The sequence below is a fragment of the Artemia franciscana genome, unplaced genomic scaffold (assembly GCF_032884065.1).
Source record: "Artemia franciscana unplaced genomic scaffold, ASM3288406v1 PGA_scaffold_55, whole genome shotgun sequence".
In the NCBI taxonomy this organism is placed as follows: Eukaryota; Metazoa; Arthropoda; class Branchiopoda; order Anostraca; family Artemiidae; genus Artemia; species Artemia franciscana.
In genome coordinates, this window is record NW_027062695.1 from 97424 (window position 1) to 124901 (window position 27478).

The 27478-nt window shown below is 34.9% G+C and overlaps 1 protein-coding gene across 2 annotated transcripts in view; it reads right to left on the reverse strand.

Moving 5' to 3' along the window:
* LOC136042000 (angiotensin-converting enzyme-like) overlaps positions 1–27478 on the reverse strand; it is a 165409-nt gene that overhangs the window by 75945 nt on the left and 61986 nt on the right. For both annotated transcript variants that reach the window (XM_065726831.1, XM_065726832.1), the window contains exons 9-12: positions 19896–20020; positions 6948–7135; positions 1568–1770; positions 596–718 (exon numbers count right to left, since the gene is read on the reverse strand). In XM_065726831.1, coding sequence (XP_065582903.1) covers positions 596–718; positions 1568–1770; positions 6948–7135; positions 19896–20020 — 639 coding nt within the window. The remainder of the gene's footprint in view (positions 1–595; positions 719–1567; positions 1771–6947; positions 7136–19895; positions 20021–27478) is intronic.

Consider the following 27478-nt stretch of genomic DNA (forward strand, 5'->3'; position numbering starts at 1 on the left):
TTATTTTAATCTTTATATTTATCCGAGTTGAATGCAAATTCGGTCATTTGTTCTTCTAAGCAGTCAGAAGTAAATAGTTCTTTCATCCTTCCACAAGACATAAAAAAGGGTTCCAACTCTTATTCACAAGAAGTTTTGTATATTTTCTAATAAACGTAATTATTTACCCCTCCCATCACAAAAAAGAAGAGATAATGTAAAAATCCAGAATAGTACAAATAGGAAACTAGCTCAAACTGTTAGGCCTACTCTTAAGCTTCACTAAGATTCAATTATCTCTCCTATTAAATGGCGGGAAGGTTAAAATTAAAATACCTTTCCCCAGCTTTTTTAACCTAGCAATTTACGGCCTATCTCCTTCTCATATAAAATTGTGATCAGAGCAATGAAAGGCAAAAGATTGGTTCAGGTATGATAACCCTTTCGAGAGTATGTACAAATGACAAGATTACAGAATTCCCTTCCCCATCTTGCTGCTATGACCAATTGTTTTCCGCTTGAAAATAAACAAAAGGAAAATTCATAATTATAACCATAAAGTCCTTTCGATTAAATTGTAATGGATCAGAAAAGAAAAGAAGATAATTTCAAGCACCTTAACTTAGTCCCAGCTTCCAAATTTCCATTGAAGTCACATCTAAACAAATGTCCTGTATGGTGTGAAGCACTGCACATTTCATCATAGAACTGGAATTGTAAGATAAAACTGACGAAATACCTATAAAATAGAAGAATACTCTACATATCAACCCAATTATTTGCTGAAACATCTTTAATTAGTATTTGCTCAGACAAATACCAGGTTTATACAAAAAATACAAACATTTATTAAATTCTTTTGAGGTAAGCCTGCTAAGAAACTCTCCCTTTTCTCTAAATTAGTAACACAACAGTGACTTACAGATATTCACAGTTAAAACAGAAAGTAAATTTACATACCCTGGTGTCTATTATCCCCGCGTGGCTATGCTTAAAAAGGGGGTTTGGTGGATACATCTGGTGTAGTTAGTTTAAAGGTAATTTCTGAGGTAACGAATGGCGCTAATTTCGAATATTAAGGCCCACTGGCTTGTAATCGTGCAGAACTGGTCAGTAACTGCCTACAAGCTTAACATTCACCTGTAAGGAGATCGTTGCACAGTTTATTTTTAATCCACCAAAACTGTAAGTAAATTAAAACAAAAAGCGTCTATTGTGAAGCCCGAAGATGATTATTTTTTTGTTTTTTTTTTGTTTTTTTTTTTACATTAAGATAAACGTAATACAAGTTAGGCTCTCTAACTTCAAAAACGTTGCATTTTTCAAGTACATCTAGTTATTTTTTACTTAAATCTCGAAATTTCTTTAAGACAACCCTCCTTTCTTACAATGTTTTGAGATTCTACTAGTTATTTTGAACATTTTAGTGTGGCAATTTCCATATAACGCAGTCTATATTGCTTTTAAAGTAAAATTACTAATTAATAAAGTACCATTTAGGGCCTATTTTAATTGTGGAGCTACCTTCTGCTTGAATTATCTGGAATACAGCATCCGCATTACTTGAAAAAATCTAATTTTGGATTACCTAATGTATTCGACATTAGCTGGTATATGATACTTTGCACCGGGATCAAAATCATCTGGCTGAGGCTCAGTGGGAGACAAAAGACCCTGTAGCTCTTCAACAAGACGCCACCATTCGCCATTATATTCCGTAGGATTAATACTTCCATCAAAAACTTTCCATCTCCATTTGTCCATTGCAACCGCAAAGGGAAGAAACGGGATCTGTAATTTTAAAAAATTATATAGCGAAGCTGAAAACGAGAAAATCGACTTTAGAAGAGGGGATAGTTTTCAAAGAAAATTGATAGCTTTAAACGGTAGAATGCTTCTTTACTAGTCAGAATGGTATGGGAAACAATTTTCTCCCTTTTTTATGCCATTAATCTGTCAGTCGGGCAGCCCAAGGTGTTTAGTCCCGTGGTGGTGAAAAAACGGAATATTTATAGCCTAGTGTAAATTAGAAAGCTGAACTGGGGAGCTGCAAGCTATCAAGTTTTGAATGGGGGAGTATGAAGGTAAACAGGACACTATATGTATCCAGGTCATTAAAACAGTACATCTGTAATATCTTGGGGACAACTTGTGGGGGAAGTTGACACTTTTAGGTTAGAAAGAGAAAGAGACCAGGATAGAACAAAAGAACCTCAAATCTTACGCTGGGAGGGGGAAAAGTGAAGATAAAAACTGTGTTTATGACCCAACAAAATATTTTTATACTGTCAGTCTCCATGCGATCTGTAATATATGTGAACTTAAGTAGTAAGGTAGATCAATGACACTACGTGGTGCCAGGTTGTCAATATTGCTTATTTGCATTATCTTGGGGTTCAGCTATCAGGGATTTAAATAAAGAAAAGGAGAACTAAAAGACAACACAGACAAAATGTCACTACAAAAACATTCCATTTATTTATGACACACCAAAAATTAGATGTTCCCCAATCGGCTAGTAACTGTACTTTCATTTTAGGAAATAGAAGAACCGAACCCGTAAAAGGAATCAGAATATCTTCTTCCAATCGGTGTGAAACTTCTAGTTAAGTGGACTGAACCTAGGGGAATTCATGAAGAACAATAAAACTTTAAGAAAAATGTAGTTAGATTGATTCTTAGCGAAAAAACTACGATTTTTTATTATTATTATGTTTTCTTTTTGGTAATCTGTCTTAAGAAGTATGGTTTTGGCTTGCTAGTTATATGTGGCTATTAGAATATAAACTTATTAAGCAATTAGAAAATGTCAATTAAAAGCAAATATAAAGTAATTTAAAAAGGGATAAAGCAAAAGAGTTCAAAGATAGGTCAAGAGCTATATTAAACAAAGCATGAATAGGAATGAAGTCGTAATATAACCGGTGGCCGGCGTTTAACCCCTCCTCCCTCCGGAAAATCCTCCCCACCTCTCAGAAAATACTCCCGGAAAATACCCCAACCTGGAAAATACTCCTCGGGAAATACCCTCGCGGAAAATTACGCGATAAAAAACTCCTTTATTCCGCAAAAATGACGCGGAATGAAGGAGTATTAAGGCTCTAAGGAATAAACATCAGAGTATCTATTTCAAACTGATAATCCGCGGTTATTATTATAATTCTGTTTTAGTAAAGCGCAAATTTTGTTCTGGTCTTCAGAAGACTTGGGGTTTGGCAGCCCTAGTCTTTTTATTTTGGATCGTTTTTAGTTTGACTAGGTTACCTATTGTGATTTTTGTTCGTTTTGGGTTTCATTTATTTATCCATCTTGGTTTGTTGTAGTTGGATCCATGTTAGTTTTTCTTATCTTCCACATTTGGAAGATAAGAAAAACTAACATGTAGAATTTGAAAACAATTTCGTCCGTAAAAACTTAAGGAGTAAGAATTTTGATTCCTAAAGCCGAATATGCTTCCAAAAGAGATAAACCTTCTTAAACTTTTTGGCACCCTATTTTTTTGACACAATTTGATGGTTTTTGAATTGAAAAGGGAATAGTTGTGGGAAAAGGCCAGTCATGGCCAATTGTAGAAAAAGCCTGTGTTTTATACGAGAAGAATTTAACTTTTGGGCCAAGGGAGGATGAAGCCAGGTAACCTACTTTACTCTGGATAAGGTATTATAACACACTCGCTCTATAATTGAGGTACAAGGGGGATAACTTCCTACTTCATACATCTATTAATTGTGTTGCGAGAGCAACACTTGTGCGGTTTTTACGGAAAGTGTGGACCTCAGGCCGGATTGATGAATATGGCATTACATTTTGGAAAGCCCCGCAGAACTCTTGCCTAGGGCCAAAAAGGATGGTTTTTGCTTGTCCATAAACCAGGGCTTATCGTGTGTGAAGTGAAGTGGAGTTATGTAGCCTATGTCAGAGAGGAGTATCTGAAGTTGTGCAGACAAGCTTTCGTTTCATCAAACCATGTTTCTGCTTTCGAGTGGAAAGCTTTTTTTCTAGCAGGCAAGCAGGTAGGCACCACTTTCCAATTAAAGATGGACTAAAATCTATAAGTGTTAAATATATGCGGCAGTTACCCGGCTCCGCAGCCAATATATCTTCTTTGAGTTATAAATAGAAAAATTTACAGAAGCAAAAAAGCGGCATTTTCCCACGAGTCCGTAAGTGCTGCCGTGATTTTGTCTGGGTTTATCATTTGTTTTTTCGGACTTGGGATTGAGGTAGATAAATTTTATCAGACGTACCTCTTAAACTTTAAAAGTTCTGTCATTGCTAAAGAAATTGGAGCTTATCCTTTGCTTCTTTCTAAGTGGTGAGGTTAGAAAGTTGGCCAACGGCAAAAAAAATCAACTTTTGAACTAAGACAGATTTTTTTCGACGGTAATCGATAGCTCTTGATGAGCTCATCAAAGTATATGTTATTCATTTTTTGGTAGAAAAATTCCTTCATGAGATATACTAGTTTGAAAGTTTCAAGGGGTTGACAACTTCAGTAGTAGGATACACACCGAAACCAAATATAAGCCGATACCAATTGTGAGACATGTAGGGGACTTGTAAGTAAGGATCAGCTGTTAGCTCATAATAATCTTCGGCAGTGAGGGGTTTACAAATTTTGCTATTTGGTGCACCTATTATTTGTCTCCAGTGTATTTGGTGGTAAGACCGAGTTTGTTCCAGTGGTAAGACATGTAGGGACTTGTAAGTAATAATAGTCTGTTAGGCTACAATAACCTTTAGTGAAGAGGGGTTTGTAACTTTTGCTAGGTGGTGTAGCCTACCCATACTCACTGTAACCTAGAATTAAGTATTTGCGCAACGGGTACAAACGATAACGTAAAACAACGAAGCAGTTTTGTAATAATAAACAGAGTGTCATCTATGGTATTTTGATCCTGAAAAGTTATGGATAGCTTTACAATACCAATTAGATTATATAAGATATTGTTCAAAGTCTTGATCCGTCACGATGTCTACGATTGAAAACAATGAAGTTCAACTGGCTGCAAAGTCAATTTAGTTCCTTCTTTCGATATTCTTCTGTTATTGTTGTTTTTTCAACGCTAAGGAATAGCCTTTGATCATGTGATTACTGATCGCGTTCTTCTTTGAACATAACGTTTTGAAAGCTTCGACAGGCTGACAACTTCATTGTTTAACCGATAGGAAAGAAACAAAACCAAAGTGTTGCTTTCGCAAAACTTTATTCGGCGATGTCGGACAAAGGCTGCAGCAACACATCACGTTGCTCAGGCAACGTAGGTCTAGTTTCTGTTCGTTTTAAGCTTGAGGGTAATGTGAGTTTTGTTTTTTGTATACTGTAGGTTCATTATCGGTTTCATTTTTTTTTTACAGAGTCTATTATCTTTTTTTTAATTTTAATATCTGTCTCTTAAGATTTTTTTTTCCTAAATGATTCGGGCGCAATGTGGAATATTTATTGGTTCATATATCTAGTAATTTTTTTCCTTTCGAGTTTGAGTTGAATATCAATTTTATTTTCGTACATTCAAAGTTCGTTTACTGGTTCATTTTTCATTTAGATTAATATCTGTTTCTTTTCAGTTTTAGTTTTATGTTCATTATGGTTTCTATTAGAATCCTTGCTCTACTCAAGACATAGTTTTGCTCTTAACTTATGATACAAAACTTTTTTTTTTCATTTAATTCGTAGAAGAATTCAAACTTTTTAATGAGCGAAAATTACAGCAAATTAACAAATGAGACCGAAAACGAACAAACACTGCACTAAATAATCAAGTCAAACTTCTGAAAAACAAAAATGTCTACAAATAGGAGTAGAAATAACCCTCCCTGAGCATTTGTAACAATCAAAGCGTTGCTTACGCTTTTTTTCTTGACTTTTTCTCTTTTATAACGTTAAAATATCTAAAATTGCTAGAGATCAAAGAAAAATCATTATTGTATATTAAACACTCAGTCCTGCTACTTCATTGCTGCAGGTGGGCAACAGGCTTGCTATTGTCTTTTTCTTATGTTGTTGTGCACGTTTTGACCAATAAAAACCCGACTGTAGAAAAACACATTGTTTTCAATGCACTATAAATAACATTCAAACCACTTAGGGGTTATGAAAAGTAGGGATGGGGACATGTTACACCACTCTTATTTGTAAACCTTGATGAGTCTTGAAATATAATTTTCTTGCTAATATGTTGTTGAAGTTAAAATAAACACAGAAACGGACTACTCGACAGGAAACATTATTTTAAGTAAAGCACAAATAATGTTTCAGCTCTTTGAGCCGAACTATTAGGTTCTTTGAAGTTTTTGAGGACTCCTCTACGGGGTAATTTCTGTTCGTTCTAAGTTTGACTTGATAATTTCTGTTCTTACTAAGCTTCATTTTGTTCATTGACCGTAATTTATGTTCGTTTTAAGTTTGAATTATTATATGGCTTTATTTCTGATTGTCTTTGGCTCGTCTATTACTTTTCTTTGAAATCGTTTTTGCTGTAAAAAACTTTTTTTTAATTACTATAACGAAAAAACTTGCGACTTCTGAAATTTATAGGCAAAACTTTCCCTTATACGTTGATACTGCCTATTAGTTCCAGCATAGACTATTTTATTGAAATGGTATTATTTTGATTTTACAAAAAACAATAGCTCAGCTTTCAACGTGTAAAAATTGATGGAACACGAAAAAACATTAAATCATAGAAAAAAGCATTTAATAGCAACTACAGAAGCTACCTAAGATACAGTTTCCAAAGTATCACATTGAAAACTGATATTAGCTAAACATAAAGTTGCCTACAAACATTTTTAAATCCCAAAGATATGTAAGAGATGTGGTGTTCTAAAAAATAAGAGACCCATAGTTAAGAGAGATCCTTTGTTTCGTATTATTGTCAAGTAATTTATAGTTATTTTATCCCAAATTGGTAATTTCAATGTTAAAAAGCTGCTTTGTTATCCTATATTATAAAATGTGAAGTTACCTTATCAAGGGCCATTCTGAGAAGGTAATTCATTTCTTGGTGAGTCACGTCTTCGGGAAGTTGGGGTAGGCCTTTAATCAATGGGAATGGTATTTTGTTTTCTTCGTCCTCGATCAAACCAAGCCCTCTCAAGTGTGCGGGAGTAGATACAGCCAATGCGATGCAGTCACCGATTGCTTCGTGGAAGCCTGAAATGGGGAGTACGCTATTATAGGTGGCAGAATAGTGGTTGAAGTGATGTTGAAGTGACATCACGCATTTAGAAGGGTGCTGGTAGTTTTGATTAAAGAAAGCTTGAAAATCGCAATATTACTAAGTCTACCAAGATTTTTCTTATTATAAAAATGTCTGTGACTGAAAATGATAATTAAAAAATAAACTTCATCAATTGCAAATTTGGTAAAGAAAACAAAAAGAAAAGCTAAAACCTCAAGCGAGCAAAGATGAAGTAGTATATTTAATCAATTTTAAATCAGAAAAAAATTTGTCGAATATAATATATGACATCTTAAACAAATATGAATTTAAATGAAACATATGTTCAAACTTACAATATCAGAAATTTTCACAAACAAAACTGGCGCTACAATCCTTTGAAAAATTTTTGAGCCCAGAAACAAGGTGCTGTATCCCTACCAAAATTTTAAAATATGATGAGAGGTGTTACAATATCTCCAGACTCCGGTTGACAAAGCTATCACTAAGATTAGAACTGATTTGTAAACTAGGATTAGTGAAGGACAGTTATACCCTAGATTCTTCTTCCCCTCTAGATTCTTTTGCCTACAACATAGACTTTAAACTGGATTTTTTAAAATTTTATTAAAAATCTTTTTTGGCGTTTTGGCTGAATCAATAGAGAGAATAAACAAAATACCCATCTCCCTAGATTTTGAAAAATAAATTTGCAACACCCTCGTCTCTCCCTACATTTTTTCGACTTTGTACCCCTGCTGAGCTTAATAAATTTTTGTAAACAGTTAAAGCTTAATATTGTTTTTACACTGTATCAAAAAATTCCACTACTTAATTTTCAATTATTTTTTAGCTGAATCAAGGATTAGCGAATTTTCCCCGAAAGTCAGGTTTAGCTCAATTATGCCGAAAATTACGACTTTACTAATTTTGCATAAAATCAGGACTTGGTTCCCTTTCGACTTAGTTCCGATGCTGCTGATTTGTATTCTGGGTCACCAGAATTTTGCAGCTTAGAGTTTCCTTGTAAGGACTTAGTAGTTTTATAGTGAAGGGGTTTCAGATTCGGCCGGCTTGTCTGGGTACCTGCAACCAACTGGTCACAGCCCTATCTAAGGACATTTTCCAATACCCATATGCTAGTCTTTATATTCAACGCTTCATACACAGGTGGCTGTTACACTTCACTGCACATAGTTTGGCATATCCTATAATTCCCTTAAGCAAATTTAAATGTACATTACGTAGGTCTTATACAAATTTATATGTCTAAAATCCTTATGAATTCTATGAGCCAGGTAGAAAATCCTCAGAACCTTCTGCAAGACGTTAGTCTATTGTTTATTTGGTCTATTCTATTCATTTTTTAATACAAACAGCCTTGTCAGTGGCATAGAGTGAGGGTGAACGACACTTGTTTTTATTCCCTATATATGGCTTATGTAAGAATTTGTTGATCCTCATACTTGGCAGTGGACCAGGTAGTTCTCTGTTTCTCAAGGCCTTGATCATTTTTAAAGAGGAGTAGTGAAGAATAGCTCAGAGAGATAGCATTGTGAATATAGATTTTTGTTCGTAGAAAGCACATTTTAATATTTGATATGAGTGGTTTTACTCTGTTGTATGTTGAAGGTGAAAATGAAGTGAAATGAATAGCAGTAAAATGAAGCCAAGAGTACCCAAAGTTGCAATAGAAATTGCAAGGGGTCGTCATCAAAATCTTGAATGGGATGGCATGTTTGCAAGAAATGTGGTATCAGTGAGCATATTCAAGCGGGAGGAACAGTTACGTTTCACTTCAAAAGTGAATATAATGCATGTACATAGACTAAAAAATGGATTAAACACACTGGTGAAATATATTGAAGATAATGATCTAAATCAATATATGTAAAAAGAGTGAGATAAATATGTTTCCACTCTATTTTTGAAAATAAAAATGTTTCGAAATCGGAAAAAAATTTCTTGTTACAAATTTTAATAGGCTACCGCTCCTCTCTCTAGGAAAACAGTAAGTGAAGAGAGGGTACGCGAAGTAGAAAAATCTTCATTATTTGGCCTTGTTAGTTAGTTGTTTATAAGCAGTTTAGTTTCAAGAGCAAAACAATTACTGGATTTGAGAAACAGAAACTAATATAGAATCTTGTGATTTTGGAAAAATACTTGAATCCATATGGTCATTTGCAAAAGGTATCAGTGCAAAAATAAATATACATTCAAAGAATGTTTGGCAATATTAATGAAACAGAACTCTCCCGCCATGGATTATTGAATAATGCTGTTAAATTGTGGGCCAAACGAATTTACTTAATTTATTGACATACTAACCGAAAAAAAACAAAACGATGATGTAGATATGCTTTTGAATATTACCTACACATTCAAGTTTCTATGTTGATTTAAGAACTATCCAAACAATTTTTCAGTCGCTGTTATTTACGAGAACAACAAATTATTCGACAATTAAAAAAATTAAGTTCAAACAGGTTTAATTGATTTTGAAGTGTGACGTCACTCGATTACTCCTCCTGAGTGTAATATTTGAGCTTCAGAGTCAACAGTGAAAAAAAGGTTATACACATTTCCACTATGTTTTTATATACATTTATCTGCTAGTCGTAATGTGAGAACTAAACTAGTTTTGATGACTTTGACGAAAAGTGTAGATTATGCAATTCATGTAAATTGTATAGAGGATATGCAGTGCAAATTAAAGACTTTAATTCTTGTATTAAAGATATTTTGACTCTCACGCTAGAGGTTTTCTATGTTCTAATTGTCACTATGATATTTGTGATCAACAGAAAAATGATTAACCTGGTATGATTGGAAGAAAGTGTAAGTGTGGTTTCAGTTTATTTCCAAGAGACCGGTATCATCGTGGTTTTAAATTACTTTTTGAGTAAAAACCTGATCTATGCCTTAATTACTTGAATAACAAGAGAGTATGGTTTCTATGTCATCATAGTGAAGACATCAGTGAAGAATTTTATTTGGCTGTCACCGAAATTGATTCTTCGTATGAGAATACAGTTTTTGACATTGCTTCAAATAAGCTAATTGAAACACGTAGTTTTTGTAATATGAACCAAAATGGTATCAAGAACTTCACAAACAGATATAATAAAAGTGAAGTTACATTCAATTGTAGAAAAAATGACCCAATTTTGCACGACAAAAACAGTACAAGTTGAGCCCAAGGATCTGCCACCACTAGTCGTTGTTGATTGCCTCCTACACTTAGAAGAACAAATCTAATAGATGAAGACAAAGACTTTTATAGGAAATCCATTTTTACTAATAAACTAATTTACAAACTTTATTAAAACACTTTATTCTTAGGGCACTGAAATCAATATTACACAGGTAGATGGTTTTTTCCAGTATGAAGTGATTCCATCATTAAAATTTTCAATCTTTTAATTAAATTCAATCTTTAACTTAAAGTTACTATTAACAATGGTAATGCTATTTTTAGCGTTATTAATATGTTCAAGGAAATCCAAGTGTGTGCAATAATTTTTGTATTTGGACATGGGTGGATCCAAGTTGAATACATTGATTATTTGATTTGTGTTCACAGTACCAATTCTGATAGACCACTACCATAAGGGGTAATTTGCCAACAGGTTTCAAATTTATTTGGCAAAATTAATACTATACCGGTCGGCGAAGAAACACTTTAAACGTACAGTACCCGTTCAGCCAATGCTTATATCTTGGGTACTAGAAAAGTCCAATACAATGATATCGTGACTTTTTGCAAACATTGTATCGGTTATACCATTTTTAAATAGTTGTAAATCTTGGCCCAGCGATTGAAGTTTCAATTCATATAGGGTCCTATAGGATTTATCAAAGTATAAATTGTAGAGTGGAATTCCATTTACTTTACATACAAGAGAGGGAAGCCCGAACATTTAAAATTAGTTTAGGGAAATTGGCCTTTATTCTATGACACTAGCACTTTTTACAAATGGCAAAGCAGGTTTTGAAGGAATTTCATCATTGATAAATGAAGAGTATGTGTAGGTACGTGAACTCGTGGCAATATTTTGTTAATTCGTGATTTTGTGAGTAATTAGCAGCGATATTATTTCCATTGGCTCTTAATTTTTCAATTGTCTGCGCAATTGAACTAATAACCTGTTTTTTCATACATGAAGCACATCTAAGGTGAAAGAGATCATTGCTTAATTCGCATCGGCAAGTACCCTTCGCAAAATAAAATTGGATGGGGCATGTTGTAACTTTATGTCAATCCTAATATTTTTAGGCAACCATTATGGCATATTAAATATTTCATGATTAATTTTCCCAACTAAGCGTAAATCGGTAGTAGTTACCTCGCTAGTTATATTGGTAGAGTCAGTGTCGGTATAACATTCATATCCAATGGCTAAACCCCGCAATTTCCTATAGGACTTTGAAGAATTGACAGTATGTACATTATATAATTTGATGTATTGTTTCTAGGGGTCATGAATATTCCATTTATGTGAACACTGATTTTTCTAACCAGATTGTGCAGTACACATTTTTTATAGGATGACCCATCAGCAACATTTGGGTTTTGATTGTTAGATTTTTTTTTACTGTAACATGCAACATGGAATAAATGTGGAAGTGAAATCAACGAAATGATCTTAAGTGGAATAAATTTGAAAATGAAAGTTTTCACAGACCGGTTTTTATGGGTAGATTTGTTCACAGAAACTAATGTTTTACATTGAGATCCATATTTTCTGCATTGAAATGATTCAATAATGATGTTACTGAAGGATGGGATTCCTTGTGCGGTAGATATACCATTTCTGTCTAGGAAAAAATAATCTATCTACCAATTCTTTCACTTGGTTTCTTTGTTTTTTGACAAGAGTGATGTCCATTGTTTCTTACCCGAGTAGAGACTGATGAGTGAACCCAGGTTTCTCTACCTCTTTAAACCATTTCCATTTGTCGTGATGGAAAAATCAGATAGAATGATCACTTCCAAATACTATTTAACTAATCTCCGTCATCAATTTCTGGTTCTTTTCCCCTGTTGTTAAAAAAGAACCTTATAGTATCGATTTGGCAACCCCAACAAGAGCGGAAACACTCATAGTGATTAAGACCCTGAAGAACAACAAAGCCAAGTGTCCTCATAATCCACTTTAACTTGTCCCTCTCCTGGCCATGATTTGTATATATATTGTAATAATTCCAAAATGATTTTTCTATTCCTATAATGGCACTGCCTGCGGCCATATTTTATGTGAAACTACATTTCTTTTTTCTATATAAAAGGACCATATTTAAGACAATGATGGTGAACAATGTAATTTCCGAAGTGGCGTTGGTTCGAGCGCACTCGTTTTGGTCGGTTACAATGTCACAACGACCCCTATTGCGTAAACTCTTGAATATTTTACCGAAAAAAACTTTTAAAGTTTTTTTTAATCTCTGTTTTCAATTCTATTCGTTTATTGACAAAAGTGTCAATAAACATTTTTATGTGCTGCTTTTGGTCGAAATGGAGGGTCCTGCGAATCTTGAAAATGTTGGCTAGTATCAATCTCTAAAGAACATGGTGTACAACAGTATTCTGTCTTAGAAGGAAATCGATAATTCTTTTTGAAGGCGTCCAGTAACTACCTCGATTCTCCACGGAAGAAATATTTTATGGACTCAGTGAGTCCTTAGACACCAGTCCGCTTATGCACGGGAAAACAAAACCCTTTACCCGAGTCAGGAAGTTTCAAAGATATTTCACCATCAATTCCAACAAACCATCCTTGTGGTCCGTTCTCATTAACAGTAGCAATGTCGGAAAATTTGGATCACGAGAATTGTTAAGTCATTGGTAGTTTCCACACGCCAAAGAGTACTGAGACGTTGTCGAGAGATAAAATGACTTCATATCCAGAAAAACTGCGTCCAAGTTTTCTTCAGTGTGTTGTCCGGTTGGGTCAGTTTCCAAGATACGATGCCTGTGAAAAACGCACCCTTCCCTTATGGATATCTTTACAAATAAGTGTTGATCCATATCGGTGATCTTCCCTATGTTTTCTTTGCTGACATTAAGAACTAAATTCATCACTAGATAAGGAGTTGAAAAAATACCCCAAATTTAACCAAAATCCTCATATATTTTATCCGTGTTTTTGCAAACGATATACAACGACATCAATGCATCAAATGCAAGGTACAGTCCTCGTACCTCGTACCTTGTAATAGTCCTTTCCATTTTTACACTCTCCCTAGACCCACTTTTTCTTAGCAAATTCATAGTCGGCAGTGGTGAATTGAGGATCGTGATGTGAATCATAAAACGTTTTGAAGGGGTGCGATTTTTCCTCACGAAGAATGGTCGGTTTTCTGCACTTGAATTAATTGTCCTACGGATTTGGGGAAAAAACAATAGAAATCTAAAAAACGGGTTTTATTCAAGCACCTATTACCATTATTTATTGTTTTCTTTTTTAAGATCTAGGACTAGCAACTTCTTAGATGATTTGGGTATGATATTATATAAAAAAGAACCCGTGCACCATCTAAAACCTTACCCTTCATCAAAGGTGCCAAACATCGGTAATATGAATTTCAAATCATGGTTTGATTTGTGTAAACCAATAGAAATAACTTTGGTTTAATATTTAAACTGTAATATTTATAGGCCAGCCCACTACAGTTACTCTCCCCCGGTAAAATTGTGTTCCTTACATAATCATGATCGCAAACTGTCATCCCTCTCCCACTCCCATCAACAAAATTATCCTTACAAATCCAAGATGTTTTCCGATCTTTAATGACGTACATATCATTCGGTGATAGGGTCATTGGATAGGCTGCATAGCACAGCCCTGAAATCAACTTATTAGCAGTTTTAATTGGTGCTATCATGGCTGCGCCCGTACAATCTTCCCAAACCAATGTCTTAAGAACCTCTACCAATTGCACAGTATTACTCGGGTCTACAAAAGGGAGAACAATTGCTTCACATTCTTTAAAATGGCTTAAATTCGATGGATCGTATAGGTCTGTGGCTTTGCAGTCCTGCTCCTATTTATCACTTTGTAGTAAGACTAAATTCTGAAAGTTCTTAAATCGCAAGATTCCATTATAACCCGGAACCAAATCCATAGATTGATACTAAAGACGTTTACAATGGCTCAAGTGATGTTTTAACTTAATTCTGTATGGAAACCGAATAGAAACGCCTGACAATAATGACAGGAAATGTAGTCTTTCTCTTGACTTAAAACCTAAATAATGTCTGTAATAGGAAAAAATTGCCAATTGAACTGACTTCACTTGCAGGCTCGTAAAGAAGCCATACCCAATAATTCACCAATTTAATGGATGGAGCCTACACAGAATATATTAACCCCTTTAAATCTTTGAGCTAGCTCATCTTCATCATATTCTGTTTCATACTGAAATACCTCCCTCTTTGAAATACTTTGACTCTTTCTCTCAACTCTACTTTTTAAAAGCGTAAAAACTTTAGCGTAAAGAGCGGGACGTTGATGAGGAAGTAGTCCCTTTCATATACGAATTAATTTCAGTTCGTTTTAAGTTTTAGTGTCACTCCCCACTTTCAGTTAAAAAGACTTTTTTTTTATTTAATTTCTGAACGTTTTTGAATCAATACATATTTTGATTTTGGCTCTCCGCAGAGGAATAATTAAAACGAAATTTGTTTTTTTTTGGCTAAATAGCTTTCTCATAGTTTTGATCGAATGATTTTGACAAAATAAGGAGTGGGGGAGGAAGCCTAGTTACACTCCGATTTTTCGGCTACTTAAAAAGGCAACTAGAATTTTTAATTTTTACGAACGTTTTTATTAATAAAAGATATACGTAACTTATAAATTAGCTTACGTAACGAACTTTTGTATTCTCAAGTTTTTACTACATATGTGAGGGGGTTCACCCCTCGTCAGTACCTCGCTCTTTACACTAAAGCTTAAATTTTTTCCCAATTCATTAAAAATTACCCCTGAATCACAAAAGCCGTAGAATGAATAGTTGAGATTACTAAAAATACTTTAGCGTAAAGAGCGAAATATTAGGACGAGTTGATCCCCTCATATGCGTAATAATTTCTGTTCGTTTTAGGTTTCAATGCTGCTCCTTACTTCCAGTTGAAAAAACTTTTTCGTGTTTATTTTTTCATGATTTTTTTTTAAATAATGCTAGAAAATCCTGCGCTCCCTTCATTGAAATTCTCTTCCCGCATGAGAAGTTTCTCCATGGAAATATCGTCCCACGTAACCCCCCCCCCCTCAACCAAAAAATCCCCCTGAAAACTTCTGCACACTTCCCAGTAACCATTACTATATGTAAACACAGGTCAAAGTTTGTAACTTGCAGCCCCTCCCACGGGGACTGCGGGGGAGTAAGTCGTCCCTAAGGACCTAGTTATTAGGTTTTTTCACTATGATGAATAAAATGGCTATCTCAGAATTTTGATCCGGTTAATTTTGGGAAAACATGAGCGTGGGAGGGGGCCTAGGTGCCCTCCAATTTTTTTGGTCACTTAGAAAGGGCACTAGAACTTTTAATTCCGTTAGAATGAGCCCTATCACGACATTTTAGGACCACTCAGCCGACACAATCATCCCTGGAAAAAAAAAACAAATAAACACGTATCCGTGATGTGTCTCCTGGCAAAAACGAAATTCCACATTTTTGTAAGTAGGAGTTTGAAACTTCTACGATGAGGTTCTCTGATACGCTGAATCTGAAGGTGTGATTTTCGTTAAGATTGTATGACTTTTAGGGGATGTTTTCCCCTATTTTCTAAAATGAGGCAAATTTTCTCAGACTCTTAAATTTTGACGGGTATAACTGATATTGATGAAACTTATATATTTAAAATAAGCATTAAATGCAATTCTTTTGATGTAACTATTGGTATCAAAATTCCGTTTTTTGAGTTTCGGTTACTATTGAGCCGGGCCACTCCTTACTACAGTTTGTTACCATGAACTGATTGATAAGAAGAGTTATATGTATATTCAATAAAAATGTTATGCTTTGACTTACCGTAAAATATAGTAGTGAGGTGTTTTCAGATCTGGCCGGTGCGCCAGGGTATCTGCAGCAAACTGGCTACCACCAACCCTAAGGGCATTTTTTAATACTTAGGTGCTATTCTTTAAATTTTATACTTCACAAACACGTGGCTATTACGTTTCACTGCACATAATTTAGCAGGTGCTATTGGTTACTTATGCAGATTTAAATGTAAATAACGCGGTTTTTCAAATTTAAATGTCTAAAAGTCTTATCGATCCTATTAGCCTGGTGGGAAATCCCTCCTAACCTTCTTCGTGACTCTAGTCTAATGTTTACTTGAGTAAATTTATACAACCTTGTCAATGACGTAGTTTTGAGGATCACGAACACTAGTTTTGTTACCGAAATTCTTAACAAATCCTGCGAGCCAGGTATTTTTTTGTTAATGTTTCCAAGAACGAAGATTTTCCCGTTACTTGGATTACGCAAACCTTGTTTTGGTCCCAAAACCTTTGTAAACCGAGTACAAACGTTTTTCCGTTAGTTGACTTATGCAAGAATTTGTTTGGGTTGCAAGAAGCCTTATGAATACAAACACACCTGTCTTTCCCGTTGCCAAGCGTACGCAATACTTTGTTGATTCACTTATCGGGTAGTGGATCGGGTAATTCTTTGTTTCTCCATTGTGTAAAATGTGCATAAAAGTGAAAAGAATTAACAGTATAGTTTTCAAGCTAATAAACAAAATACAAAATTATAAAGAGGATATGTTTCGTGCATACCTCCAGGTAAGAATTTAATTTATATGTATATTAACGGATGCGGGTGACCCATATCCATAGTATTAGCGATAGGAAAAAATAGCAATGAGTGTACATAAATTTAAGCTAAAAAAGCTTATTTACGAAATTAACAACTAAAACCTTACGTCGTGAAATTTCATCAGATTAAAAATACACTTTAATTTTAGCTGGAAATATTTTCCTTTGTAAAGCAGATGAAGAATCTCTAAATGAGTCTTGGCAGGGGCTGAATGCATTGGAAAAAAACAATCATGAAGATGCGTAAACAGGTATTAAGGTGATCATACATACACCCAATAATTAAGTGCTCTGATCAATAGGTCGCGGGTTTTGAAATATTTTCAAGCATTATCACAAGAAATTTACGGCTCTAGATAGGTCACGCTAAAAGTTTTCTTTGCTCCAATTGTCGTTATATGGGAAAATAATTACCCCGGTGGGATTGCAAAAAAACTAAAATCTGAAAAAATCCGTTGATTTGGCATTCAAATCAAGTAATTATTGGCAACAAGTCATGGCTCATTGTAGAAAAACCAAGACAGATAGTCCGATTGAGTTAGAGGCATATCTGGTAAAATCCCTAATTAGGATCATCCATCCATGCTTCATTCCTAGGCCAATAGTAGTAATAGAACTAAGGTTTATAGTCATAGAATTAAGATAGTCGTAGAGCCTATAGTTTTCCAAGTGTTTGGTTTAAGAGCATGGGTAAACGACAGAAATAAGTATGACTCTTATTGGACCAATGCTTGTCTGTTAGCTTTAAGAAAGGCACATCTGCCTAGAGTCTCGGGTAGGGTAACCAAGAATTGAAAATTGACATAGGACTGTTAGTTTGCCTGGAATGAGATATAAACAAGGTTGACCTGCCTGTGTTTTTAGGCAGGTTGACCAAGAATTTACAACTGACGCAGGACCGTAAATATGCATGAAATGACCGGTAAACAAGCGTCCGAAGTCAAATTGGACCCATCCGCAATGAGTGTCAGGCAAGGTGATTGATTAAACTCATAATATACATTTTCACTAATAAAAACTTAATTTAATGTTAGTTGCTCATCAAGTTGCCTGGAATTGCAAGGGTAATAAGCGATCAAAGCCTAAAAGGGCGTGTCTGACTGGAGTGTTAGGTGAGTGAACCCATTTACAAGCTAAGACAGTCCATTTCAACGAAATAAATTTTTATTTTTTCGTTAAAATTAAGAGATGTTTAAATGGATTGCATTTTTAGTGACGCTTCCATCCGGGAGCTTAGACAGGCTTCTCTTTGAAAATGATTTTTAATGATCTGTAAGGCCTCCAAAGGTTGAGGAGGAGAGCCTCCTACCGAACAAAATGAACGACGAGTGTAATTAACTGAAGCTGATAAGACTGTGTATACGAAATTAGCAACTAAAACCTCCCCCTCCCCCATTTCAAAGATATATGGTGAATATGATAATCACATTTCACCACATCAAAATATATTTTAATTTTAGCCAGAAAATTGTCTTGTGTAAAGCGGATGAAGAATCCCTAAATCAATCTTGTTAGAGGCTAAATGCTTCGTACAAAAGGCATTATCCAGATGCATAAATATGTATTTGGGTGGTCATACATGCATCTAATAATTAGATGCTTTGAATAATAGGTCGCAGGTCTTGATATATTTTCTAGGGAATGGATCTTTATTTTGTCGTTATTTCTAAGAGATGTTGAAATGGTTTGCATTTTTAGTGACGATTCTATGCAAGAAATTGGGCATACTTCTTTTTGAATATACAGACAATTTTTAATAATGAGTAAGGATGAGGAGGAGTCCCCCCTAAAATCCCTCTTAAGGTTTAAATTCCTCTTAGAGCAAAGGGCTTACGCATCATGGGAAAAACTAATTACGCATCAGGGGAAAACTAAAAATTAATCCATATTTCAAAAAAACGAGTAAAAAAGGAGTTCCTCTCCCAAAGAAAACTAGGGTATATAGAGAATGATGCGGACCCAAGCATGCAATGTGAAGATGAGGAACCTTTACCGTCCACTCCCAAAAACAAAGTGTAGAAATGGGACCTTTACTTTAGCGTAAAGAGCGAGGCGTTAAGGAGGAAAAGCCCCATCCATATACGGAGTAATTTCTGTCAAACAGTTCATGGTAAGGAACTGTAGTAAGGAGTGACCTGGCTCAGTAGTAACCAATACTCTGAAAAGTGGAATTTTTATAACAATAGTTACATCAAAAGAATCACATTTTTATGCTGATTTTAAATATATAAGTTTCATTAAGTTTAGACTTATCCATCAAAAGTTACGAGCCTGAGAAAATTTGCCTTATTTTAGAAAATAGGGGAAAACACCCCTTAAAAGTCATAGAATCTTAACGAAAATCACACCATCAGATTCAGCGCATCAGAGAACCCTATAGTAGAAGTTTCAAGTCTTTACTGTTTTAAAAAGTAGAGTAAAGAGAAAGAGTCAAACTTTAACGTAAAGAGCGGGCGTTGATGAGGAAGCAGCCCCTTTTACATACTAAGTAATTTCTGTTCGTTTTAAATTTTAATGTCGCTCCTTACTTTCCGTAAGAAAAACTTGTTTTTTATTTAATTTCTGAGCCAGGAATGAACTCGTTTTTAACTGAATAAATTCCGTACCAGATGAAACCGGGAGGACCCACATAACTGCTACCGGAACTGCCATGTTAAGATCTGCAGAGGCAATAATGCGACTTATCTCATCATTTTGGAGTTTTTACGACCTTTTTCACTTGTTGTTTTTTAAATGTTAAATCTGCACCTCACAAAATCATCTATTCTTAGATATTGCCTTTGCACACTGCCCCATAGATAAGCTTGCAAGAATAAATTGAACATTCGTTTCTAGTCTTTTTCATACTAAAACGAACACCCTGTTCAGAGGGCTTTCCAAATCTTTTAATCATTTCTTATGTTTTAAAGGGTTAAAGTCTGCATACCTGGATTGGCACCATTCCGAAAGATATAACGTTGATTCTCGTATTCCATGAAATAAGCAATGTGTCCCATTTCATGATGTACAGTAATGAAATCTTCATGATTTACGTAGGTGCACATTTTGATGCTAAAATATAATGAAAGTCTTTATCAAAATGAAAAAATTTAATTTGAACAGTCTCTAACCTTAACAAGAAAGTATTTCTAGTTTACTAGGAAAAAAGGAAGGATAACCTAAAAATAATAATTCAATACCTGAATTTTTTTAAACTACCTACTTCAATTTCCAATTTTGTCGCTTTGAGCCTATTTCATTCTAAGCCAAAGCTTATGCTCTTCTGGAGTAAGATGCTATAATTAATAACAGGAATTTCGCCTTTCATTTGTATTAATTGGAAATATTCTACAAATCATCCTCATAAAAAATTTAATTCTGTTAGCCCAAGCATCCTGACATAGCTCCTCCAAAAGCTGTTTTGTCTTCAGGTGGTTTGACGCTTCACAAGTTTCTTTTGAGTCGTAATAGTATTCTAGTGGCTTATTGTTTTAGATTTTAAGTTCAATTTTTAATATGTTCTGCTGTTGACTTAATGGCATACTTTGGAGATAAGCCTGACATTAAATACGGTAGCATTTTTATTGAGGGCAACATTTTATCGTCGGCTTCAGAAATTTGGTCAAATAGGTGATTCATTTTATCTTCAAAATAAAGACGAAGAATATTAACACTACCTCAAAGGCTACTGAATCAATTTTTTTAGTTGTAAAGGGATTCTCCGACTTCATCAGAAACAAAATAGACATCTCATTTTGACAGCTTATTAGAATTCTTAGTCCAAAAACAAGCTTAATCGTTCAGCTGCTGGAGTTTAAAAGATTGCTGCAATTGATAAATTCAGTCTAAAATCTAATGTTGTCTTTTTAAATACCTTTGGTTTTTTGTTTGTGCTCTTTAGAAGATGTTGATTGCTTTTTGATCGATTGAATGTTTTCAAATTATAATACTATGCGGAAATTTTGCTATTGACAGTTTGTTTCCCTAGTGTTTTCTTTCCTAGCCCCATCTCACAAATAGAAATAGGAGCTCTAACTATTTTTATGCACTAAAATGGCTTTAATGTGCTAATCTATATGCGATATATTTTTTTCCCCAACACATGTTTCTTTTATATTTGTTTGTTCTCTTAAAGTGGATCAAAGTTTCTATCATATTCTTACACAGCAAAGATAGTATAGACTCGAAAAATTTAGGGAGGGGTAGAGGGAACGGTAAATCCAGCTTTATAAATCTAAGAGGGGTAATTTTTCACTTTCTTTTCAATGGAAACAAGAAAGACATTTTCCAATGCAAATACCTAAGTAAATAGTATTTGCCAAAGATTAAGAGGGGGATACAAAATGCCTAGGAAAGGGGGAAACCCTAACCCTACCCTTCATATTTCTCTTAGATAAATTGCTAGGGGTATTAAGTTGAAACTATCAGGGTAAGTTGGGAGGGAGGGGGATTAGACAGTGAACGAAGGGCAACCATTCCCCATTTACGTTTTTCAACTTTCAGCGAAGTCTTAATCGACTTTCAGTGTTAGCCTTAATTAACTTTCAGTGAATGATGAGAGAATTTTAAAATAAACTAAAAGACAATTTTATCATTCATGTCAATAAATAACAGGAATTTTTTTGCATAAGAATGGAAAACATCTTAGAAACAGCTATGATATTTAGATTCATTTCCAGGTAAAGGAAAAAGAATGCTGAACTCAATGAAAAAAATCATCTTCCAACATGATCACCATTTATGCTAACAATTATATTGAAATCAACAAAGCCAACACAACTTAAGAATTGAATTTAGGATTGGATATTTTACATCTTAAACAGAAACTAAAAAACTGGTAAAATATTCACTGTACTAGCCAAATAAAACTTAGGCAAGAAAAATGAACAGGAATTTCCGTAAACTTTCTACAAAGAAGCGTTTCAAAGATAAGCAAAGAGCAATATTAAACTTAGGACGAGCAGAAATAAAGTCCTATAGAAATTCAGGCTTAAAACGGCCAGATAATACAATCAAATAAACCCAAAATGAACAGAAACTAAAATAAGTAATCACATTAAACAATAAGGAGACCTGATACTACTGTAGATGCATGAAAAAAAATCCCTAAAATAGTAAAAAATTACAATGAATACCATGGTAATGCTTAAAACAAGCAAAAATTACTACAACAAAAGTTTGGCTACTACCCTTCCCACTTCCTAACCGGAAAAGTCTTAAAACCTGATGCGTCATTTGCACTTTACTGAAAACAACATTCTGTTTATGACAACAAGAAATGTTATTTTCTTGTTTATGACATTGAAAATAATTATAGTTACTTGCAATCAGGAATTGTCAAGATTTTCAGCAATTAAAGTAGTTATATATTAAGAATTCAATTTATTTTCGTCAGTACTTTCCTGCCGTTTAGGCTATTATAGTGATATATTTTTTATTTTTCGTTAGTGTTCACAAAAATTAAAGAACACAGCCCAAAATACATACAATTTTCAATAAAATAAAAACGACAAAATATCCTTCAGAACTTTTACAGCTAGATGGGGAGGGAACAGAAGCAACTGCCCCTTTCTTTTTCTATTCTTTTTTTTTATTAAAGTTGATTATTTGGAACCGGAGCCATGTTTGATCCATAAAGGCCATAAAGGCTAAGGTATTAAGATGAAACTCTCATGGAATATTAAGGGGAATGACTAACTAAATCAAAATAAAATACACACTAGAGGGTTGTTAAGAGCACACATCTGCAATGTCCACAGAACTTCTGAGGGTATTAAATTGAAACTTTAAGGATATGTTGAGGGGGATGTTGAACTAGGTCAGAAGTCACACTATGCATAGAAGTGGTTCTAAAGGTGCATCCGCAGTACCTGAAGAACACCTAACAATATCAATTTGAAAATTTTAGGGTATACTGAGGGGATTTTGAACAAAACCAAAAAAGAACACTATGTCTAGCGAGGTTCCCAAAAGGATGAATTGTAGTGCCTCAGGGACCGATAAGGCCATTAAGTTGGAATTTTCAGGTTATGTTGACAGGTATGTTCGGCCGTCCTGGCCGAGTGGGTTGATGCACTGGATTCGGGATCCCTTGTCTGAGAGGACGCGGGATCGAATCCCAGTGTACCCGATTCTTCAGTTTGGGACGGGGGTCAGTGGCGTGACTCTTTAAGCTTAGCCAGAGTCGGCCCAGCTCTAAATGGGTACCTGGAGAAATCTAGGGAAGGTAAACAGGAAGGGTGTTCGAAAGCACAGGATGGCTGGCCCCCAGCCCCCCATTGCACTTCCTGGCTGAAGGGCCAAGAAACGGAGATCAGCACCACGTAAAGTCTAATGCCGTATCCTTTACCTTTACCTTTTATGTTCAACAAAGTCAAACACAACTGTGTACATCATGGTTGTTCGATGGTGTATGCGCAATATCTCAAGAACTACTAGGAGTGCTAAGCTGAAAATGGCACAAAAAGGCCATTAAGTTGGAATTTTCAGGTTATGTTGACAGGTATGTTCAACGAAGTCAAACGCAACTGTGTACATCATGGTTGTTCGATGGTGTATGCGCAATATCTCAAGAACTACTAGGAGTGCTAAGCTGAAAATGACACGAAAAGTTGAAGGGGTGTCTAACTAAAAAAAAAAAAAAAAAAAAAAAAAAAAAAAAAAAAAAAAAAAAAAAAAAAAAAAAAAAAATATTATCTGCATTTAGGAATGGCTAAAGATATTAGGCTGAAACTTTTAGGGTATGTTGAGCAGGAAGTTAAACTAAATTAAGAGACTCTATATGGAACCTGTCTGTCAAAAGGCCGTTTCTAGAATATCTGAGGAAAAGCAGTGGGTATTAGGAAGAAACTTTCGGGAAATACTGAGGGGAATGTTGAACCAAATAGAAGGCCTTCTTGTGCATCCAGGTCATCTAAACGATTTATCTACAATACATTAGCACTTGCTCACCCTGGGAGCAAGTGCTAATGTATTGTGCTAATTCCCCCCTGGGAAAAAAATTTCCTGGTTGTGCTCTTGATGTCCCTCTGATTACAAGAAAAAGCTTACCGTCGCTATTTTGAAGTGGTAAGAGCATCAGAAGCACCTCCATACAATTTCCCAGGTCAAGAAGGGATGAAAGTGCCACATTGAGCTTTCTTTCTACTTGAATTTAAAAAGGAAAATATCGTATTCTCAAATTTACACACATTTTTTCAATATTCTTTTGTTTTATTTCACGGGATAACAAGCCTTGCCCCCTGCCATATGTCTGTAAAAAAAGTTTTGTTTTAAGATTAAATCTTAAAAATTAGGAACTTGCCGATGTAAAAGCCAAATTTTTGATATTTCAAACCCCACCTAAAAAATATTTGGTTGAGTACACTTTTTCATGGATGATCATCATTTCCTAGGTTTTGTTAAACGAATGTAGACTACAACATACAAAAATAGGGCTCAAAAGAAAGATTTGCAGCCTCTCTCACAATTAAAAGAGCATTGGAGCACAGGAATGGAACTCCCCCGAAAAGAGATGCACTCTTGGAAGATATTGGGAGAAATCTAAGGCCACTGATTTTCTAGTGATTTTAGTGATATAAGAGATCTCTGGACTTGAATTTTAATTTGTCTACTAGTGTGGAAATGAGTAAAATTGTGAAGTCGCTGAACACTAATTCAGTTGGAGTGGATGGCTTAACTCTTCGAGGGCTTAAAGCAATTTTAGGGTAAATACTACCCTGTTTGGTGTTTATTATTAATCTTTCTCTAGAAAAGGGTAAGTTCCCCGAATAGATTAAAGTCATGAAAGTCATACACCTCCACAAGGATGGCTGCAAATAAATATTGAAAACCGGGGAAAGATTTCGATTTTACTTCTTTTCTCAAAAATATAAGAAAAAGTGGTCCATAAACGCCTATATGATTTTCTCCAGGTTAACGAATTATTTGGGTTTTGAAAGGGGCACTCAACAACCCATGCCTTGAAAAATCTGGTGAAATATGTTAGTGGTGTGTTGGATAAAGTACACTTACCAATGTCAATTTTCATTGATATAAGGAAAGCATTTGATACTGTTGATTTCAAGATTTTGCTGGACCGATTCAAGTGCTTGGGAATTCTTTATAGTCGTTTGAAAGTTATCTTCTTGAAAGACCCTTGCGTGTAGTATTTGACGACGTGACTTCATCTTCTTATCGACTAAAATGTGGAGTTCCACAAGGTTCCCTTTTAGATCCCTTACTTTATCTAGTGTACGTAGATGCGATGCGTTTTTATCTTCAAGATATCTTTGTACCAACCTTTGATGATGATACAGCTTTGACAGTGTGTGCTAAATCGATCGAAGGGGTTTTGCTGAATGCAAATTTTACGTTGTGAAGGTGGGAGGTTTTTAAGAAACTTAGCTTGCTGTGTGTCAACGTGAAAAAGTCATTTCAAATGACTTTCTGCAGAGTAGGAATGCCAGTTGATGGTAGAGATCTAGTTATTTTATCCGGAAAGCCTATTCAACATATTCAAATGGTGCGATACTTTGTATTTTTCATTGATTCAAACCTCTCATGGAAGCACGGAGGTTCAATGGAGGGGCACGGGTTCAATCCCTACTGTGACCAGTTATTTAGTTTGGGACGGGGGTCAGTGGCCTGACTCTGTAAGCTCAGCCAGCGTCGACCAAGCTCTAAATGGGTACCTGGAAAAATCTGGGGAAGGTAAGCAGGAAGGGTGTGTGAGAGCACAGGATGGTTGGCCCAGAACCCCCCATTGCACTTCCTGGCTGAAGGGCCATAAAACGAAGATCAGCACCGCCGGTTTGGACCTTAAGGGTCTAGTGCCGTCTTACTTACTTACTATTTACTTACTACTCATGGAAGCATCACAGTGACGTTATTTCTTCAAAAATTGCCTGAGGAGTTGGAATGCTTCATAAATTGAAGCATTTCTTGCCAAAGTGAATTCTACTAATGATTTATTACTCTATTGTTTACCCACAAATTAGATATAGATTTCTGATTTGGAGCAGCAATTTTTACAGTAATTTCAGAAGATTCCAGATTCTTCAGATCAATGCCGTGGGGTACTGTTCTGAAGATTGGCATAGGCAAGTAGGTCAATGATGTGAATGAAACAAGTACTTGTTTTAAGTATTTAAATTTGTTTAATGTGGGCCAACTTTTGGATTATCAAGCAGCAGTTTTCGTTTTCCAGTGCCTTCATAATTTATTCCTAGGTATTTCTCGTGACAATTACCGTGCTAACTGTGGTATTCATGAATATAATACGCGGAATAGTGATAAATTGAGCTTAAGAGTAGCACAAGATCAGGATTTCGATTGCAGTTTCTTGGAACTTCAGTCTAAATTTTCTACCAGTGATCATCAGGGTGGCTGAGCATCTTCTAGAGTTTAAGAGAAATTTAAAAGATTACTTAATAAAGGGTGGTTGAATTTGTATTTATTTGTGAGGAGATAGGAGGTGGTAGGGAGGACTGGTTAGTTGGGGGTGGTAAAGAGAAGTGGGTGGATGGGTGCTAGTAAGGGAGTAGGGTTGTTAGAAGGTTTTTTTTGTAGGGGATAATGTGAATTAGATTCATCGTATATCTTTATCTTTTTTAACTTTTTATTGTGGTATGTCTTTTTCTTTTTTCTTAGATATTTATTATATTTTTTTTGTGTGTTTAGAAAATAGTTCTAAACACGTTTTCGGGCACGCCAACAAAAATGTATGTTTTTCAATCAGTGCAGTAGATGTATAAGGTGAAGCGTTATAGTTGTGTTCATTAATAAAGTATCGTACTGCCGACTGCAATCGCCACTACAATCACTATTACTGATTAATTGAATGAAATGCAAATAAAAAAAAAATGCAAATTAATAAAATTTTGTAATTGTTTAAAAAAAATTGAATAAAAATTTTGAATAAATTGATGTAAAGACAGTCTTTTTCTTTTGGGTAAATTTAGAGCATACCCTATTTGGGGGCCAGGGAATTTATGGTAAACAGAGTGTTTTCGTTCTCCGTTGTAATTTTAATAAAACAAAATAACGTAAAGTACTTTGGCTTTTTTTTGTAATCTTAGTTCAACGTGGAAGGAGTGACCTGTGACAAAAGGGCATCCTACTAAACGGCTTGGAAGATGTATGATAATAGTAATTTGTAGTAAAGTTCACCAAAACCAAATGCCTTTAGATTTCAACTGCCCAAACTTAAGGATTAAATAATTCGAAAATTATTTTCAATATGTTTGTTTTGAAATTTAATTGAGCATGAATATAGTTATTGGTTTTGGAATTTAAAAGGAGAGGAGATGAAAAAACCCGCTCTCAGCAAAATGTGACTTTTCAACTTTTACAGGAAAGGAGGGTCACGCACGTGACCATCTATTGTGAATAGTGCTGTATTATTGAAAGAAGTTTAATTTGAATGAGCACTAGGAGATCTAGTGTACTTTTCCAGTTACAAAAGGAATAAAACCAATTAAAATTGCCATATTCCAGCATTTTAGCCCGTTAAACAATAATTTTGGCCTAAACAGAGACAAAATTTTATTG